The following is a 17,450-nucleotide window of genomic DNA, read 5'->3' on the forward strand; positions in this document are numbered from 1 at the left end:
ATCAACGCGCCAGCGGTACTGGCTGCTCGCCCTGCTGCGATTTGTTTTGCCCTTCGAGCTGTAGCAGGACTTCCCTTAAATTGTTGGGTTTCGTTTTTCTTTACACAAGGACAGATTTATTTGGAAATGGGGAAAAGGTAGAGGAGGAGCACTTAGTGGCGCTTTTATTTCTTGACGCTCTATCTTACTTTTCCTCTCTTAGTTAGTTTAGTCGACTTTAGTTTTCACATCGCAGATCCTCTAAGACTAATGCTTAGGTCTGAGGACCCCGACTGGTTTAGTTATTTACTTCCAGAAATAAGGACGCCACTGACTGGACCCCCTCCCCCCAACTATATTTTACTCGGGCAGATGTTATTCCGAAATGGTCACAAAAGCCATTAGTTAGAATACTAAGTTGAAGCTAAGACGCTAAAGCTGCTTTTGACCATTTTCGCTCTTTTTTTTTTCGAAGTATAGGATATGGGGGACCTTTGTGTCAAGTTCACCAGTGCGTGTAACATGTTAGTACATACGTATTTAAAACGGCTCTTTTTTTGAATTCTTTGATATTTATTTCGAACTTTACAGGTTTTACGGTCGATACGGGTATTTAGAAACAAGGATCTCGATTATGCAGGAACAGTTCTTAGGTCCTGAAGCGGAAAGGTTTTGTCCGAAACAGGATCTGTATCTCAGTCCTCTCTGTAGGATAGAAATCAACATAAAATTGCCAAAGGTTAGCGTGTACTTTCATTGTAAATGGTGGTTTTTTAAAATGTTCTTCCCGGCCAGATTTGTTTTCTAAATAACTATGGTCACTTTAAGCCTCTAATATTACGGAGGCCTCTGCAATTGAATGTTAGTGCAATCTTTCAAGTGGAATTTCTCGCATTCATTTGTTCAGTTCACTATCCCTGGTCAATCTATCTCCAACTGGGACCTTATGGAACGACTGAAAAAAGGCATTGCACCACTTCAAGTGAGTCCTCCCATGTCTATTTTTCTTCATCAACCACGATAGAAATATGCAGTTCGCTTCAATCCGCGTCACGGAAAGTTCCCTCGAAGGGGTGACTTTGGAGGCCGATCTACTCTCGAAGAAGATCATGAAACAAGTGAGTCTTAGTAATTATCCGATATGTTGCTTGGTTTTAAATTGTATCTTGAAGGCGATAAAGATCTTGGAGTCATTAACAGTGAAGGTTAGTGGATTCAGCGATCCTGTGCGGGTACGTGCTGCGGAAGCAAGGTCCGATTTCCCCAGGTACGATTTGAAATTTGTTCATAGGACAAGTTTTTTTTTTTTTTTACGTTTGTGTAACCTTTGACTTCTCCTATGTCTCCATATTATTCTTCTGTCATTTGAGGCGCCATGATTGGGACTTATTTTTCATGAAAAACAAATTAGATGAAAGTAAACCTGGTGAGCGGCCGGATACCGTCTATCTCTCCAAAGTGCCTATCAAGTGGTTCGCTGTAAGCGCATATTTTTCCTTATGTTTTTCTCAATAGTTCCATGTATGTGCTCCCTCGAGTTTTCCTTTTTCAAGGAGAAAGGTTGTGATAAACCAAGCGAGGATCTTCTCAAGGCAGCTATGGAGTCTTTTGGCGCTGTGCGAATGGTTGACATACCATCTTGCGATGAGCTTCGCAAGGAGATGAGTCCACAAATTAGCGGCATTAAAAGCAAAGGTTTTTCGTTCGGGCAGGTATGCAGTAGGCATAGTATCAGTAAGACTAGTTCTCTTTCTATGAAACTCTTTGATGGAATGAACCGATTCGAATGGATTTCTTTTCTTTCTAGGATGTCTTTTTCGAGGCTTACGTTCAGTTCACTGAATATAGTGGTTTTGCTATTGCTATGGAGTCGTTCCAAAATATGAAATGGACGAAAAGAATCGATGGTAAAGTGTTCCATGCCAATGTTAAGGTCGGTTTTTGGATATTTGCTTCGATATAGAATGAATAAAATGTCATGAAAACTTTTTTGTCATGAGCTACAAATGAGTTGCCCACTACGAGTAGTCTTATCAGAAAATTGTTTTTTAACTACGTTCTGAAAAGATGTAATGTCATCACTGCTTTAACTTTTCTTTCATGAATGGGCGATGGTGGATGATTGCGACCGTACTCTCAGGTGGATTTCGATCGTACCAAGCATTTAAGTGAAGCGATTATTAACCGCAGACAGATCGAACGAGAAAGAATTCTTGCCGAAAGACGGCGGATAGTTGAAGAAGAGAAGCGTCGAATGTTAGCCTAAAGATGACAAGCTCAGAGCATCACTTTCACACTTATATATGAGTATTTTGCAATTTTTAGTGCTGAGCAAGAGGCAGAAGCACGTCGACTCCTAGAAGAGAAAGAGATGCGGAGAGAAGAACGTGAACGGAAAAGGAAAGAGAAGGTCGTCAAAGATGTTTTTCTAAATGTAATCTCCTTGTAAGGGCGCTTTTCTGAAGATTCTGCTCATTGCAGTACGAAGCTGAGCGATTGAGGAAGGAAGCAGAACGCTTGAGACGTGAAGAAGAAGAGAGATTAGCTAAAGAGGCTGAGTTGGCTAGGCTTCGGGACATCGAAGCTCGAGTTGTCGAGTCAAGACGCCTTCTTGAATTTGTTTTCGCTCGTATGCAGGTAATTTGTTTTTCGTCTGAGACTTGTTGCATTAGCATCTTTTAACACTAAATGAATCCGGAGAAAGTGTTATTTAACTTCTTATCTGTTTAATCTTAGATCCATATTTTTTTTAGGATATTACTTTTCTAAAAGTGGGTTCTTCATGCAAATATGCTAAATCTTGCGCTGGCTTTCAATTTTATATCAACAGTTGAACCATTAGATATTTTTGAAAGGTCGTTTTTTTCAGAATTTTTTCAAGTATGCAAATATTTTAAGTGGTAGTACTATGCAAACTCGTTCGACTTTAGATAGGAACCGCGGAATAGATCAGAACCGTAGAACCTTGGAAATGCATAATATGGTCTATACGGGATTCACCTGCGGGATTCACCCGATGTACCAACTCAGTGTCTTTATCCTCCTAGACAAGCTACCAATGAATCGATCTTATAGGCATCGGAAGCTTGGGGGTATTGTACTGTTGACCGCACGCATGCAGGGTAACCTCTCTCCACCGCGCCATACAAACTCTTGAGCTTATGTGGAATTGTTCAGTGAACAGTTGTTTCTGTTAGCAAACATAGTTTCGATTACATGTCACAGATTTCTAGCGAAAAGAAGACCGCCGAAAGGAAGTGCAAGAAGCACGATTAAGAGCGGAGCAACGTGTTGTTGAATTGGAAGATATTCGTTCAGAAGAAAAGGAGCAGTTTTTACGGACAATGCTGCTACGCCAACGTGAGATGCGCATGCGTGAAGAGGTGAGCAGTTTCTTTAGTACCGACACTTGGTATTCAAAACCCAGAAATTTTTGCCCTACTCGCTTATTTAACTTTGCTGGATAGTGCATTTCCTTTAAAGGCATCACCTCACGATTCTTGGGTTGTGTGCGGGTCGTCCATTTCTTCCTAGTTGCCGCAAAAAACGGCCCGAAAGATGCGGTGCGTGCACAAGACTGGTGCGCTCCAATCGAACTTGTTGTAAAAAATAATGCGCCGGAATGCTCGAAGCCGTATCTTCCGGGTAGTTTTTTGCGGCAGTTGGGAAGAAATGGGCGGAATAACACTTCTCTCCATAATCTATTGGCCACATTGGCGTAACCCAGCTGAAACCCGCACCACCCCGAATTCGTGCGCTGATGCATTTAACCATGAGAACATTTGGAACACATTCTCTCCAACAACTTGTCTATTGCTCATGTTGCAGGTCAAATTTAGGCATTCATACGTAAGTCTGAAATGCAGTATGTTGGTGCTGAAATAATTCTTTTGTACGAACTGCAAGATAAGTAGTCAACTTCTTGCGTTTCTGAGGTAATAAACTACTATTTTTAGCTGAAGGAAAAGATGGCCAACGCTGCCAAGCAGGGTACAAGTCATCCTAGCTCTACTGGAGCGACGTCGGAACCAAGCAATTCGCATGACCGTCCATCCAGTTCATTTACTGATGTGTCTTCCAATGTAGGAAGCCGTGAACGTACTCGTAGGAAGAAAAACCGCTCAGAAAACGAGGGAACGGATAGCAGCAAAGATAAGCACTCACCGCTTAGGCGAAGGAAGCGTAGATCTAAACGTAGTTCATCTTCAGTAAGTGATACTAGTGTAGCAAAAAAGCACAGATCTAAAGCTGGGGTTACCTCTCGCAGTAAAGCACGTCACAGACACAGAGAAGTTAGCAGCTCCGATAGCGACTATGATAAACATGGCAGGAAAAATCGCACAGATAATGGAAAAAACAAAAAGAAGAGGCGCAGTAAATAAGCTTTTTGATGAACGGGTATCTAGAGCTGCTTATTCATAGGTTGTTTTTTTCGCACTCTTTTTGACTCGAATAGGAACGAGAATTATTAGAATTACCACTTTACCGTTTATTCTGCCGATTATTGTGTGGTAAAGTGTGATCACTTGATTTCACTACTTGTTATCGCTGTATATAATGTTAGATGTCCAAAATGCACTTTTTAGTGTTGATTTGTTAATGTTTTACGATATTTTTCTATGTTGATTTTGTTTAAGTTGAATAAACATCAGTGCATGAGTTAAGCTTTGTTAGAAACCAAGGACTAATGTTGCATTCTTTCGCTACTCTTGACGGCCACTTTTTTAAAATTCTACCTGCTAATTTTTATTATTGTAATCAAGTGCTAGAGTGTTTTAAGCGAGTAAATGCATAGTGTTTCCTGAAAAATGCCTATTTGTAATTTAAACTTCAAACTTTTCTAGTACTTCCTTTTGAAAGTGATCAGGCTGGTAGGCTCAATAACATGCAGACCTAATCATTATAGTATTTTCAACTTAAATTTTTTTCTTACAGGTGAAGATCGAACGTTTCCACTTCAAGTTTGAGTTTCCTTATGTATCTTCCGCGAATTTAAAACCAACGTATCGCGAAAGTGATGTCTCTGTGGAAGAATATACAGTTCAGGGTGTAGATTACGAGTATTCTAATCGTTCTTAAAAACAGCGTTCTTTCCTATGAGTTACGTTATTTCGTTAGAATGCGTCATCCTTATGCACGCGCCGCATCCACGAACGGGCGGCGGGAAATAAATGAGGTCTTCTCAGCAGACTGTTCATCTGAAACCGTGAATATACCGCTGAGGAAACGGGAATGTGTGCAAACGTGCGTTCTAACGTACTTCGTAGAGACATGTGCAGTTTTGAATGGTGATTAGAGAACACAGCGTTTCACGATCATACTCGTAGCCTACACTCCCAACCCTATATTTGCCAACAGAAACCCCAAAATAGTCAGTTTCGTGATACGTGCTGCGTTTAAAATGGTTTGAGATTGACTTAAAAGCATCACCCCACGAATCTGGGGTGGTGCAGGTATCAGGTGGGTTATGCCTAAACGGGGTCGTAGACTGTGAGGAAGAGGGTGATTCCGTCCGTTTCTCCCGGTGTCGAAGAGTGGGAACGGATGACCCATACGCTGTTTTTTTACGACGGCTTCTGTTGCAACGCGCAACCTTTGCGCCCCGCCCCGCATGCGATTCGTCCGAATTCAACGAATCCCAGGCGGGGCGGAAACGTTGCCCATTGCAACGGAAGCCGTCATAAGAAACAGCATTCCGGGGTTGTCCGTTTCCACTGATACCGGGAGAAACGGACGGAATCACCCTCTTCCTCAGAATCTACGAACCCATATAGGCATTACCCACCTGAAACCCGTACCATCCCAGATTCGTGGGGAGATGCCTTTAAATGAGTCGGCGGTCGAAAATGTCAAGTTTTCCTGATATGCAATGAACGGTAGCTACGCCTAGCCCATTTATAAGAGATTTTGTCTCGAAATTTGTAATTGGCGTTTGTGGATCTGTTGATAATTTTGTCCTTTTTCTTCATTGGACTCTAAACAAGTATTCATTAGTATCGATCTCATCGGGAAACAACATTCTGAAGAGGCGAAGATCTGAAACGATAGAATGGGACAAAGGGTGTACGCAAATATAATGATTAAGGAGACCATCAGATTTCATGGGTGACGTCGGTCATCGTTTGCGAAATGCCGAAGAACGAGCAGTGGTGCTTCAAATTTTGAAGGAAGCAAAGCAGGTATATTCTGATCGGAGACCAAGATTTTTCTTTTTTTCCGCTGTTTTGTAAACTATTTTGATTAGAGGAGGTTTTGTCGGCTTCTATCTCATTGATCCTTCATATTCCGAGATACAGTCGAATCAAGACGACATGAAGCACGGTGCAGTTGCGTATGCGGTTGCGCTCGAAACATCGCGGTGGGGGAAGCGGTTGGAATCGAGGTGGAACCATCGCGAACTGCAGCAATGAGCGGTGGTAGAAGGGGTCCTCACTTCATCCTAACTCCTATACTCCACACACCGCTTCGAGCGCAGCTGCTTATGCAATTGCACTGTGCTTCGTATCGTTTTGACTCTACTATATTTGCGAAGTATCTTTGGGTTTGTTGTTTAGCAAAGATTTGAACGCTATATGATTCCTATTTGGCTAGGTGCCAACATTTCTCTAATATTTTAATCACTGATCATGTATCTGTAATATACCAATCACCGAGAGAAACAACATGGTCAGTTTCGTGATGCACTGCCTATAACAAATCTATAGCGTGGAATACAATATCAGGGGCGGAGGTCCTAGGTTTACTGGAGGGAGATCTTGGTATTATACAAACACACATTGGTAATCACAAGTTATCATCAACCACAGATTGATATGTATGACATCAAAGATGATGTTACAGACTAGTTACAGGGAGGATGGAGAGTGGAGGGAGGTTAAAAGAGTTAAAAGAACCTAAACAACCTGAGATCTGGAGCAGTCGTGTAAGTGCTGTAGTCGGTAGCGCTCGAGATGATGCCGTGAGATCCGTACTCATTACAGCTGAAATTGAAGCTAGCGAGAGTCCCATCTCAAGCGCAAAGATTTGCGTGCAATTATTTTGCTGAAGGTTTTAGGCCGCATAGGCATACTGTTATGTGTTAAATCCGCTAGAAGGCGAGATAGCGGAATACACTGTGGTTGTCCAGAACTACACGTGTAAATGTGGATGCATGGAGCGCGCACGGTATTTTTGCTGTTTAAACCTTTGCATTTCGTAAAAGTTCTAGGAGGAAGGTATTCTGGACATTTCGAAAATGGGACCGTTCTTTTTTTTTCTTTCGAGGTACATTTCTTGATATACAAAGAAGGGCGGCTGGAATCACTTCAGACGGTCAACAGCTGTACACTCGCAGCCGAACGCGTTCAAGCGACTTAGGCGACGCGTGAAGACGGTTACTGATGCAATGAGAAGCACATTAGCGAAGTTCGTTAGATGAGCCGGGGACTGTTGCCTGTTCTTTTTGCGGACGCGTCGCATGAGCTAGGTTGAACGTTCGGTGGCGAATGTATGTGTTTTCTCATTCATATGTTAGCCTATTGAAACCTACGAATCAGTTGTCTTCAGCTGAATGTACAGAGTTTTCTTCAGGAACTTTTATGGGATCAAGACTGTTGTGCGACATTGGAAGGAATTGTTGACGAAATTGACAAAATCGACAGATATTTGACTCAACATGAAGTAAGCATTTTTCATATTTGAGCTCGATCTTTCTCGAAAAAAGGGAGATTTCGGTGGGATTACGTGCTTTTCTTTCCCTGTTATTCATTCGCCATTCTTTTTTTCACCCTCGGTCATTTTTTAGGTATCCTCCTATGTTGACAGTTTGTTCGCAACTGCCAATCCCCTCTACGCCCTTCCTGTTCTTGTATCTCATGTGTCACCGCAACGACTGGATGATCGTATAATCTTTTGGCTGACTTTGTGCATTCGCCAAAATCTTTGCCGCACGTTTAAAGACAGTGTTCAACAAAATATCGATGGTAGTTTTCTAACGAAATAATTGAGATTTTGTCATGAACTGCCTCCTTACTGTTGGTTTTAGATTTTATGTACCAAAGTTACGAACATTTCATCTCGTGTCTGGTATTCTTACGTGAAAAAGCATTCAATGTGAATGCTAAGGTTCGAGTCCTCAACAGCACATCTGACAGCCTTCATGCTATAGAGGTAAAATTTTTATGAAAGAATGATTTAGCCAAGTTAGGTTTCCTCTGTAAAACATCAATTCGATGTATTTATAGTCGGGTCAAAACGTCATGAATCACGAGTGTAGTTGCGGTGCATTTGCGTACGCGCTGGAAACGGCGCGGTGGAGGTAGCATTTGGAACCGAGGTGGGACCATCGCAAAGTGCAGCGATGGGTGGTGCCAGCAAGGGTTTCACCATGCTCCCAGCCGCTACTCTCCAACGAAGCGCCTCGACAGAAGTCGCGTGCGCAATTGCGTACGAGCTTCATGTAGTTTTGACCCTACTGTAGCAAGTTTTTACGAACATAATAATCACTCAGTTTTGCCACTTGACACTTACAGAATGCGATTTGCTCGGCGCTGTCCTGTTCCTTGCAACATGTATATGATTTGGTGATTGCCGAGAAAGATGTTGATTTACGCATTATTTCCTTGCTAATTGCAAAGAGTCGCACAATAATAGTCCAAGTATGTTTTTAGGAATAATTAAGTTGTAAGAGAGTGTATTTGTATTTTTTTCCAATGTTAAAAGATGTGACCGTTGGAAAGTATCCGAATTCGTTAGCATGTTCAGGATTCGACGTTACTTCATTTTGTGGTGAGGTACTTGTGTAGTCAGAGTGAATCACCTGTATGGGATCGTATTTCACAACGATTGTTCACGGACGAAACCATTAGTACTCGAGATTCAGAAGCGTTAATTACAGCTGTAGTATTGTCTGCATCATCAACAAAAGATCTACTGGTATGTTAAGGGCAGCATAATACGAATCTGGGGTGGTACGGATTTCAGGTGCAGTATCCGTATACGATGTCGTAGATTATAGAGACCGGAGTGGTTCCGCTCATCTCTCCCTAAATCAGTGCAAGCAGCCGGCCCTTGAATGCTGTTTTGTGCGGTTCCTTCTATTGCAGCGCGCCACCCCTCCCTTACTGCCTATCGGGGCAGTCCGAATTGATTTTCGGCGAATCGCAGGCACAAGGGGTGGAGCGTTGCAATAGATGGCGTCGTACAAAACAGCATTCTGGAGGCGGCTGTTTGCAGTGATGCAGGGAGAGACGAGCGGAGCTACCCCGTCTCCATAATGTAGGACGCGGTATACGTATACTCCACCTGAAATCCGCACCACCTCAGATTCGTGGTATGCTGCCTTTAACCCACGGTATGATGATTTGTTTTCTGATTTTTGTTTTGTCTCCTTTCTTCCTACCCTCCTTTCCTTCTTTATATCCCTTTTAAATATTTATAGCGTTGTTTTGGATTCTCGATACGTCGCAATTCAATCATTCGTCGTGTATGCTGTACCAAACTCCTCCTACAGCGGACATGTGATCCACTTGTGGTAATAACAATCGCTGAATATCTTCACACAGCTGCAACCAAAGAAATTTACTTGCAGACAATCGAGGTATGCTAAACATATTTTGCTGATGAATAAGTCGTGAGCATGTTCTTGAATGTGGAAAATGCACGTAGAAATAAAAGTATTTAGTATAATAAGTACTTTTAAAACGTGTCGATCTATAGAGAATTCTTCGCCCAACAAGAAAATCGTGTTGCGAACATTTAATTTTATTAACTTTTGATTTTTCAGATCATTGAGGTACGTTTAGGTAAACTCCCCGACATGGAGCATTTTCATATTTTTCGATACCTTTAGTCTTTTTTGCATTTGATTGAGATGATATGGCCCTTGAAGTTGCTTGTGAGATTTGTGGTGTGTACGGATGATATCGAATGAAACACAAGAAAAACTTCAAAAAGGTGAAAACAAGAAAAAAAAAACAAAAACAAAAACCGATAACAATTACCGGGTATTATTGAACAATGGCGAAAATTCTTGAGAACAATGCGAAGAACAAAAATAGGAAATAAAGTGTTGATTGATTTCTAGTATTTTTTTTTTGTATCCTTGTACTTAGAAGAAAAAGGTTTTCTCTCAACGTACTAAAATTAGTGGACTATGTGTGTGATAACTCCTCGATGCCAAAATTCTCAGTTTTGAAGCGCAGAAGCAAAGACGGGTGGTATTTTTGAACATTTTACCCTCTCTACACACCACGTCAAAGTAAGCTTCAGCGGCCTTACCGTCTCGATTAAATGCAAAAACAAATGCTGTCCATAATGCCCTGTTTCTCAACTTTACACTACATTTTCAATTAAAAAACTAAAAAGCAATAGTCAATAAAATAAAATATCGGAATAATGCATTCTCGTAGAGTGAAAAATCATCTATCGAATTATGTATAACACTTCGAAACCACTTCTCATCGTATTTTTTATGTCATTTCATATTGTTAAAAAACGATCTCGACTTATTCCTCAATCTAATGTTCCTAGATCTGTATGTTTTTATTTTCAAAGTTTCTGTTTACTAGTGATGTCAAACAAGACAACTAATTATCGAGTTTATAGGAATACTGAGAGTCAGACATATAGTTGGTGACCATTAGGTACAGCTCGTAGCTTAAAATTTTTAAAAAATATCTCGTTTTCTGTTCACTCACATGAGAAATCTTTCACCTAATCACTTTTCTTAATGGATCTTGGCTCGCTTTCTTTGATGGCTTTTTTTGTTATCGAAAACTTGGGGATGTTTCAAAGGATGTATTTTTTCGTGTTTTGTGAAAAATCACAATATAAATTATTTGGCCTCTATTTCATCTTTAGAGTGTACGTTCAATCTACTGCTTCTTTTATTTCTAAAAATTGATCTCAGTCTACTGTATTCTTCGGCGTCTCTTTTGTTGGAAACCGTAGAAATTCAGGAACAACTTGCTAAAATTAAAGTGGAAATGTTGCCAGTAGTCAGAGAAGTCAGAGAAGTGCCTAAGTAAATTACGTTTTCAATGTCTGACTCATTCTCTATGGATTGTTTGGTTTTAAGGAGGTGGTTTCTGTATGGTCTGATCCAGCACATGTTCGATATGTTGCTGTTGAGCAGCAGGCTCACCTCACCAGAGTTGTCTTAGCAATGGGTCGTTGGATCAAGTAAGCTTTTTTCTGTCATCCTGAAAAACTGTTTCATGTTTCTTCCAGCCGTCCGGAAGCGACAAAAAGTGCGGAGATAATCTCCATGTATAAAAAATGTTCGAGCTGGCCCTCTACACAGGCATCTCCGTTCTAACGGCGTTGTCCAAATCCATTACAATAGCAGTATATAATCAAAGTGTTTGCAGTTTATGTAGACACTGCTCCCGGTTAGATATCATACTAACTGCTGAGCCAGTATTACTATTTAACGGCAGTCTAGCATTCTATAGTCGGATCTAAAACACATACAACGACAAAGCATGGTGCAGTTAGGGGGCTGGGGTCAAAGCGCTGCAATGGAGCGTAGCAGTTAGAATCGCCATCCATTATCCCCATGCGGGGACCCTTGCTAGCACCGCTCATCGCTGCATTTCGTGATGGTCCCATCTCGAATCTAACCGCTAGCTCCACCGCTCCGCTTCGAGCGCAACCAGTTTCGTAACTGCACCGTGCTTCATGTTGTTTTCGGCCGACCATATCTAGATCATAACATCGAGGAACTACAAAATGACTGCACTAAAAAATGGAGCATGACTTCTGCCGCAAACTACGAACTAATTTTTTCGCCTTTGATGTAGTTATATTCAAGAAAACTGAGTAAGCATACAATTTCTGCCTTCTGTGAGTACATACAAGAGTACTGTCTCTCGCCGTCTAGTGTAACCAGAAATCAGAGAACTGACTCTCACAAAATTGTCTAAAAATGTGTTCCCACCTATTCTGTTCTTTCCTTCAAGCCTTTGTGGCCTTTCCGTCTCAATTTTGCTCTTCCTGAAACCTAAACTTTCCAATGCTTGAACAGCAATGAACTCAAGTATTTTTCATGGATAGTCTACAAATGTTAGAAGTAAAAGTAGGCTCTACACACACATTAACTGTGAGAGTAGTAGAGAGTTCCTCTTATTCTCCCACAACATTCTTCATTGCCATTTGAAATTAGCAAACAAAATGTCTGCTCAGCTATGATAAGGCAGTGACACGTCAACCAACTTTATGGATAATCTTCACTGTGACGTTGTTTGGTTTGAGGCTTTTTTAAAATTTTTCAGTGACCTCGGACTTACGGATGCATGGCAGAAGCTTTTTGACCTAGCTATTCAAGGTGTGGAGCAGCGTCTGTCACATCCAGGTCTGCTTGCATGCCTGCTACTAAAACGAATTTGAAGTCATACGATATTGTTCAGACGTTATAATCCGTCAGTCTGGGATGTTCGTGGGAGAGACATTTTCTATGTGGATGGGAGGCGAACGTCTGGAATTCGACTACCAAGATGACAGCTGGCTGAGGGAAATGCGAAGGTACGCCTCTTTTCATGCATTTATGAAGATGAACTTCTCATGTGAGTATACCTGAAAAAAATCGTGAATAAGGTTGAGTAAAAATAGTTGATTCAAATTGATAAGGGGGAGTTAGTTAGCACTTAGTCAGCGAGGTATTCAGTAATATCTCCACCGATCGGAAATGAAGTACATAAATACTTGTTCTTTGTTCACTTTTAAAAATTTGAGAAGAAATTTGAATGAGAGCTAAAGTTAGATTTGATTGTGAGATGTCATTGATTCTAGGCAAATATTCGTAAAATTTCGAGAAGATGAAGCTAGAAACGGACTGCTTTATTCCAGTATTTTTATTTTGGTCTGTTTTTGCGGCGATGTAAATTTTAAATAAATCTTGATTCGCATACGTGAAGAAGCACAAGCAATAGCTTGTACAATAACGAAAGATTAACTTGTTGTGAGTATGCTCATTGCTAGCATTCGAGATGGTGAAGTTGGTGAGATCAACCAATCAGAAACGTTGCTGCCATTAGTGCCCACCGTAGATCCAGCAAGCATACAGATGCCAAGCTCATCCAGCTGTGTGATTAATACGCAGCCGATTGATAGTGACGACGAAGAGGACTTCGAGGCATACGACGTTCCAGAGAGCGAAAAAAATATTGAGTTGGTGGGTGCATCTAGTCAGTAACGTGTCTTCGAATTTTCTGCTCTATCTTCGACTTTGAAGGCGTCTGATGGTGAAGAGCCTGAGAGAACTGCCCCTGCTCCTAGCTATATAAGGGACTGTCTGGAACAGCTAGCTGAGAAGGAAAAATACGAGGTGAAATCCTTTTTTGTTCATATTTTGACCTGCCGCTTCGTTGTTTTGTTGTAATTAGTTGGTTTTCTTAGAAATTCGAAGCCGCATTCTTTGCTGTCAATGGTATGATAAGGAGGAAAGCAGTAGGATTTGTTGACATCGCTGATCAGTTAGCTAAAAAGCTGGTGTTTTTGGAAAATAACTTCTCGACAAAGAAATTTGAGGTTTGTAACTGGAGTTTTACATTTAACTCACTGTCACGCAATGATGAGAAGAGAAGGCTGATGAATACATCAAGAAGTTATTGAGCAAACTTCACGAAAACTGGAAGTGCTTTTCCTAGAATATCATAACAATATTATGAGTAATTATATTTTATGTTGCCATTATCCTAGAATTCTCTTGTAATTTTTGTCTTTTCTCTTAGGAAACACGAAAACAGTGCATTATTTCTTGTTTGGTTATGCGACCAGAATTGGCTCCTAAATTGGGAGAGATTATTTTCTCTCGAAATTGCTCATTTTTCCATCGGTAAGTGTCTTTCAATTATTGTTTGAAGCACTATGCTCATTCAGCATAGCCTTTTTTTTCAATCTTTGTTAAAAGGCACTTTCTAGATACTTGATACTGGAGTGTTTCCTTGCAGCAGCTAAAGAACTGTCAGAATTTCAGAAAGAACCAAAAAAGATCGTTGAGGTAGTCAAGAAAGAAAAAGAGGTACGTTTACCTTTGATGTTCCACTACTTTGTAGAGAACTTATCTTCTGAGGTGGATTTTTTTCTGCTTTGTAGTGTTAGTGATAGGGCAATCTTAGTTTGAACTTCCACCCCAGCTAAATGAAAATATAGTCGGGAGCCAGGGTGGGACCATCACAAACTGTAGCAATGGGTGGTGCCAGTAAGGGTTCATGTACTCTTCTAACCATCACGTACGCAATCGCACCGTGCTTCATGTTGTTTTGACCCTACTATATACCCGTAATATTCGTTTTTCAAACTTGGATTCGCGCTATTTTTATAACTCATTGTAAAAACTGACTTTCTTTCAGCTCAGTGACTGGAGATCAATAGTGGACGCACGAATCCGTTCTCATACGCGAAGGTTCACAACAGAGAAGAAGCCGGAATTCACATCTCCTTGCCGGTTCGCGAGCGTTGCTACATTATTTTTTTATCCTCTTTTGAGGACAAAGACTGAAGAACACCTAGAATTGAAGGTAATGGTATATTTCCACACGCATATTATATTTGAAATGACTGACACGTGTAATTGGTGCTGGCCACTCTCAAAATTTTTCAAGCGCTGGCACCAAATACATCCTTGTCTTTACAGCTTTGAAGTGAACTCTCATTTTCATTGGTGGTGTTTTTATTTCTTTCCTATGTTTTTTTTCCTAGGGTCGAGACTCACCATTTTTGGCTCGATTGCTATTTTGTGCAAGTGAAATACTACAAAAGGCGGCAAGTGCTCCCACCGTCGTGAGAATGGCTGGGTATGTTAAGATGAAGTAATAATTCTGTTGCTCTGCAAATGTTCTGCATCGAATATCATTGGGTTAATTGCATCCTTCTTTTCGAGTAAACATATTTCTTGCAAGAAAAGGATGCCTACAGCATTGTTTCTTTCATTACGGAAACCCTTCATTATCGGCGTTGACCAGTGCTTCTAGATATTGTTGTTTTTTTATTCTGCGGGAACATAATTTCTTCTTTCGGAAGTGTGTATGTAAGAATGATTTGAAGATAATGAACGCAGTTGTAAAAAACTTCTTTGTCATCTCTCTCATCGGTTCGCTTAAATATAAGTCATTTCATATAACATGTAAGACTATGGAATTATTATTTCAAAATTTGTTATATTATATTATAAAGATCTAGCGCACAATCACAAGACAGATGTCTAGACTCAACGAGATCCTAATACTTTCATGATACAAAACGATAATTGGCTGATTACTTGTTATAGTCGAGTCAAAAACAACCTGAAGCTCGGTGCATTTGCGCTAGCTGCTGCGCTCGAAGCGGCGTACTGGGGGTACTACTACTGCGTACGAATTGGGATCGAGGAGAGACCTAGCACTACCCATACTTGTAGTACGAATGAAGGTAGCGATGGTTCCACCTCGATCCCAGCCGCCGCGTCCACCGCGCCGCTTCGAACGCAGCCGCTTACGCAACTGCACTAGGCTTCACGGTTTTTTTTTACCCGACCAAACATGTTTTCAACACCCAGAAACCACATTTCTATGGCATGCTACCTTTTTTTGATCACTGAATTGTTTGCTTCACATAAAACTCAAAAATAAATGGAATGTATTCGGCCAAATTAACTGTTATTGAATGGAATGCTAAAACCAGGTTTAATTTCAGTAAATATCTGTTTCCCTATTTCTGTCAATTACTCCTCATCTTTTTTTTTAAATACTCTTCATTTCAGCTTGAATGTAAAATGTGTATGACTCTGAAGCCAACTATACTTTTAAAAATGACTCTACTGTTTCAGTGCCTTGGCAGAACTTGTCACACCTTTGCGGTTCCATCCGGATAGCTTCATTCGTTCATCTGTCCTTTTTGCATACTTCTCTATCGCTGTTGCAGTACCAGAATCGGTCGAAACAATTTTCTTCATCTATTTAATCTTTATATCCTTTTCCCTTTTCACGTTATGAAAGAAAAACTTTCAGGTGTTTTTCGAGTTCTTTGGTGCCGTTGTGCGAGGTTGGATCGAGTGGGCACTTTCTTGTGCAGATGACGTCGATTCTGCCGAACACCAACGGAACCTCGCTAGGAGTGTGGCATCGGTGTTATTGGAGAAGATTGACGGAACTGCAACTGTTCAGGAGTCTAACGGCGCATCAAATGTATTGTATTCAAAGTGACTTTCTCTTCACTGAAACGATCTTTCATTTATAGGGTTATCCATAAGATTTTTTCATTTTCAGTATGTATTTTATGTCAGCTAGTTCATCTGATTTTTAGTCATCCCCATTCTCCACTAAATTTTTCAATGTCAGATTTTCGAAAAGTGGAACTGCATGTCCTAAAACATTGAATGTTTCAAAGTTTACAGAGTAAAACGTTGATCAGACGGTTGCCCCAATAATGTGAATAATAATAAGACATAAATGGTGCTTTCAATCGTTCCGTCATGGTCGCTTGTTGATTTCTGTATTTTAAGCGTAGAATCTGGAAATACCATCACTGTGGTTAATTTTGGTAGATCTAACATATAACAGAAATGTTGACTGATGTACAAAAAAAAAAGTTGCCTTATGTGCAAAAATGTTGCCTGATATTTAATGTGGATTCCTGTTGTCTAAGTCACCTCTAGCAAGTTGGTGCGACACTCAAAGTTGTGAGGGAGCATGTTCAGAACAGCTCGACAAATTCATCGCACCTTATCTCGGTAGTCCTGTCACCAGGTACCAACTAGTGCTTACTCTGAAGGCTTGCGGACATGCTTTATTTGCAGGTTTCTAGCGTCGCTAAAAACTTACAGTAGTACTGCAACCAATATCAGATCAAACTTTTCTTTCCAAAATGAATCGCATTTCGATAGAAAAGAAGCGAGGCACTGCTCATTAAAGCGGTACTGGTAACAACTCCAAATATGAGCAGTGAATTTTTTGTGGCTTTGTCTATTAAGATCGTCGAAGTTCCTTATCACGGATCCGCTTGGCTTGATAAAGCTATGATTCAGCGTAGTTGATTCCTATTTCAATTACTCCGAATGGCTCTAATATTAATTTGTTTTTCAAAAGTGTGGAAAGTTTAGTGCTACACAGTGTGAAATGTCCAGGAGCTCTGACGAGCATGTTACGGAAAGCAACCAAGGTTGTCATTATAGGGATCTCTAAGGATATTTGGAAACAAAATTAGGCAAGATTTTAGAAGTTACAGTAATTACAGTTCAGGGGCTGGAGTATTACAAAATGCTGCAATAATATATGCATGTATGCAATATGCAGACAACCAAATGGGGTAAAATACAATAGGGATCTAATTGCCACTTCATTGCCTTATCGACATTTATTCAAGATACCGACGCTCTTCCCTAGTATTAGTATTTCGTGGATTGAGTTCGAACCTCTCCTCCCAAGAATGCCTAAAAAAATCTGCGTGAAATATGATAGAAGATAAAATTACCCACATCATTAGAAGTGGGGTGCTGCCTCTATAGGATAAAGAGT

The 17,450-nt window shown here is 40.6% G+C and overlaps 1 protein-coding gene across 3 annotated transcripts; it reads left to right on the top strand.

The window, feature by feature from the left end:
• Nucleotides 1-462: 462 nt before the first annotated feature.
• RB195_009579 (uncharacterized protein) lies at nucleotides 463-16,139 on the top strand (the record flags this gene model as incomplete). Of its 3 annotated transcripts, XM_064190190.1 has the most annotated exons (32): nucleotides 614-718; nucleotides 887-961; nucleotides 1,014-1,097; nucleotides 1,152-1,246; nucleotides 1,350-1,458; nucleotides 1,533-1,691; nucleotides 1,787-1,912; nucleotides 2,120-2,235; nucleotides 2,305-2,389; nucleotides 2,461-2,616; nucleotides 3,213-3,362; nucleotides 3,936-4,061; nucleotides 4,915-5,039; nucleotides 6,065-6,158; nucleotides 7,549-7,638; nucleotides 7,763-7,940; nucleotides 8,003-8,127; nucleotides 8,490-8,615; nucleotides 8,722-8,892; nucleotides 9,398-9,556; nucleotides 11,036-11,139; nucleotides 12,231-12,310; nucleotides 12,366-12,480; nucleotides 12,937-13,129; nucleotides 13,190-13,282; nucleotides 13,354-13,485; nucleotides 13,689-13,792; nucleotides 13,879-13,978; nucleotides 14,310-14,477; nucleotides 14,659-14,753; nucleotides 15,764-15,869; nucleotides 15,945-16,139. In XM_064190190.1, the coding sequence occupies 32 exons, from the start codon at nucleotides 614-616 to the stop codon at nucleotides 16,137-16,139; spliced, it is 3,939 nt and encodes a 1,312-aa protein (XP_064047772.1). The 3 variants fall into 3 exon arrangements, with proteins under 3 accessions (XP_064047771.1, XP_064047772.1, XP_064047773.1); XM_064190189.1 differs by lacking the exons at nucleotides 614-718; nucleotides 887-961; nucleotides 1,014-1,097; ... (8 more) ...; nucleotides 3,936-4,061; nucleotides 4,915-5,039 and having other exon boundaries at nucleotides 6,081-6,158; XM_064190188.1 differs by lacking the exons at nucleotides 6,065-6,158; nucleotides 7,549-7,638; nucleotides 7,763-7,940; ... (14 more) ...; nucleotides 15,764-15,869; nucleotides 15,945-16,139 and adding an exon at nucleotides 463-503 and having other exon boundaries at nucleotides 571-718; nucleotides 4,915-5,058.
• Nucleotides 16,140-17,450: the final 1,311 nt, after the last annotated feature.

The sequence above is a fragment of the Necator americanus genome, chromosome III (genome assembly GCF_031761385.1).
Source record: "Necator americanus strain Aroian chromosome III, whole genome shotgun sequence".
Classification (NCBI taxonomy): domain Eukaryota; kingdom Metazoa; phylum Nematoda; class Chromadorea; order Rhabditida; family Ancylostomatidae; genus Necator; species Necator americanus.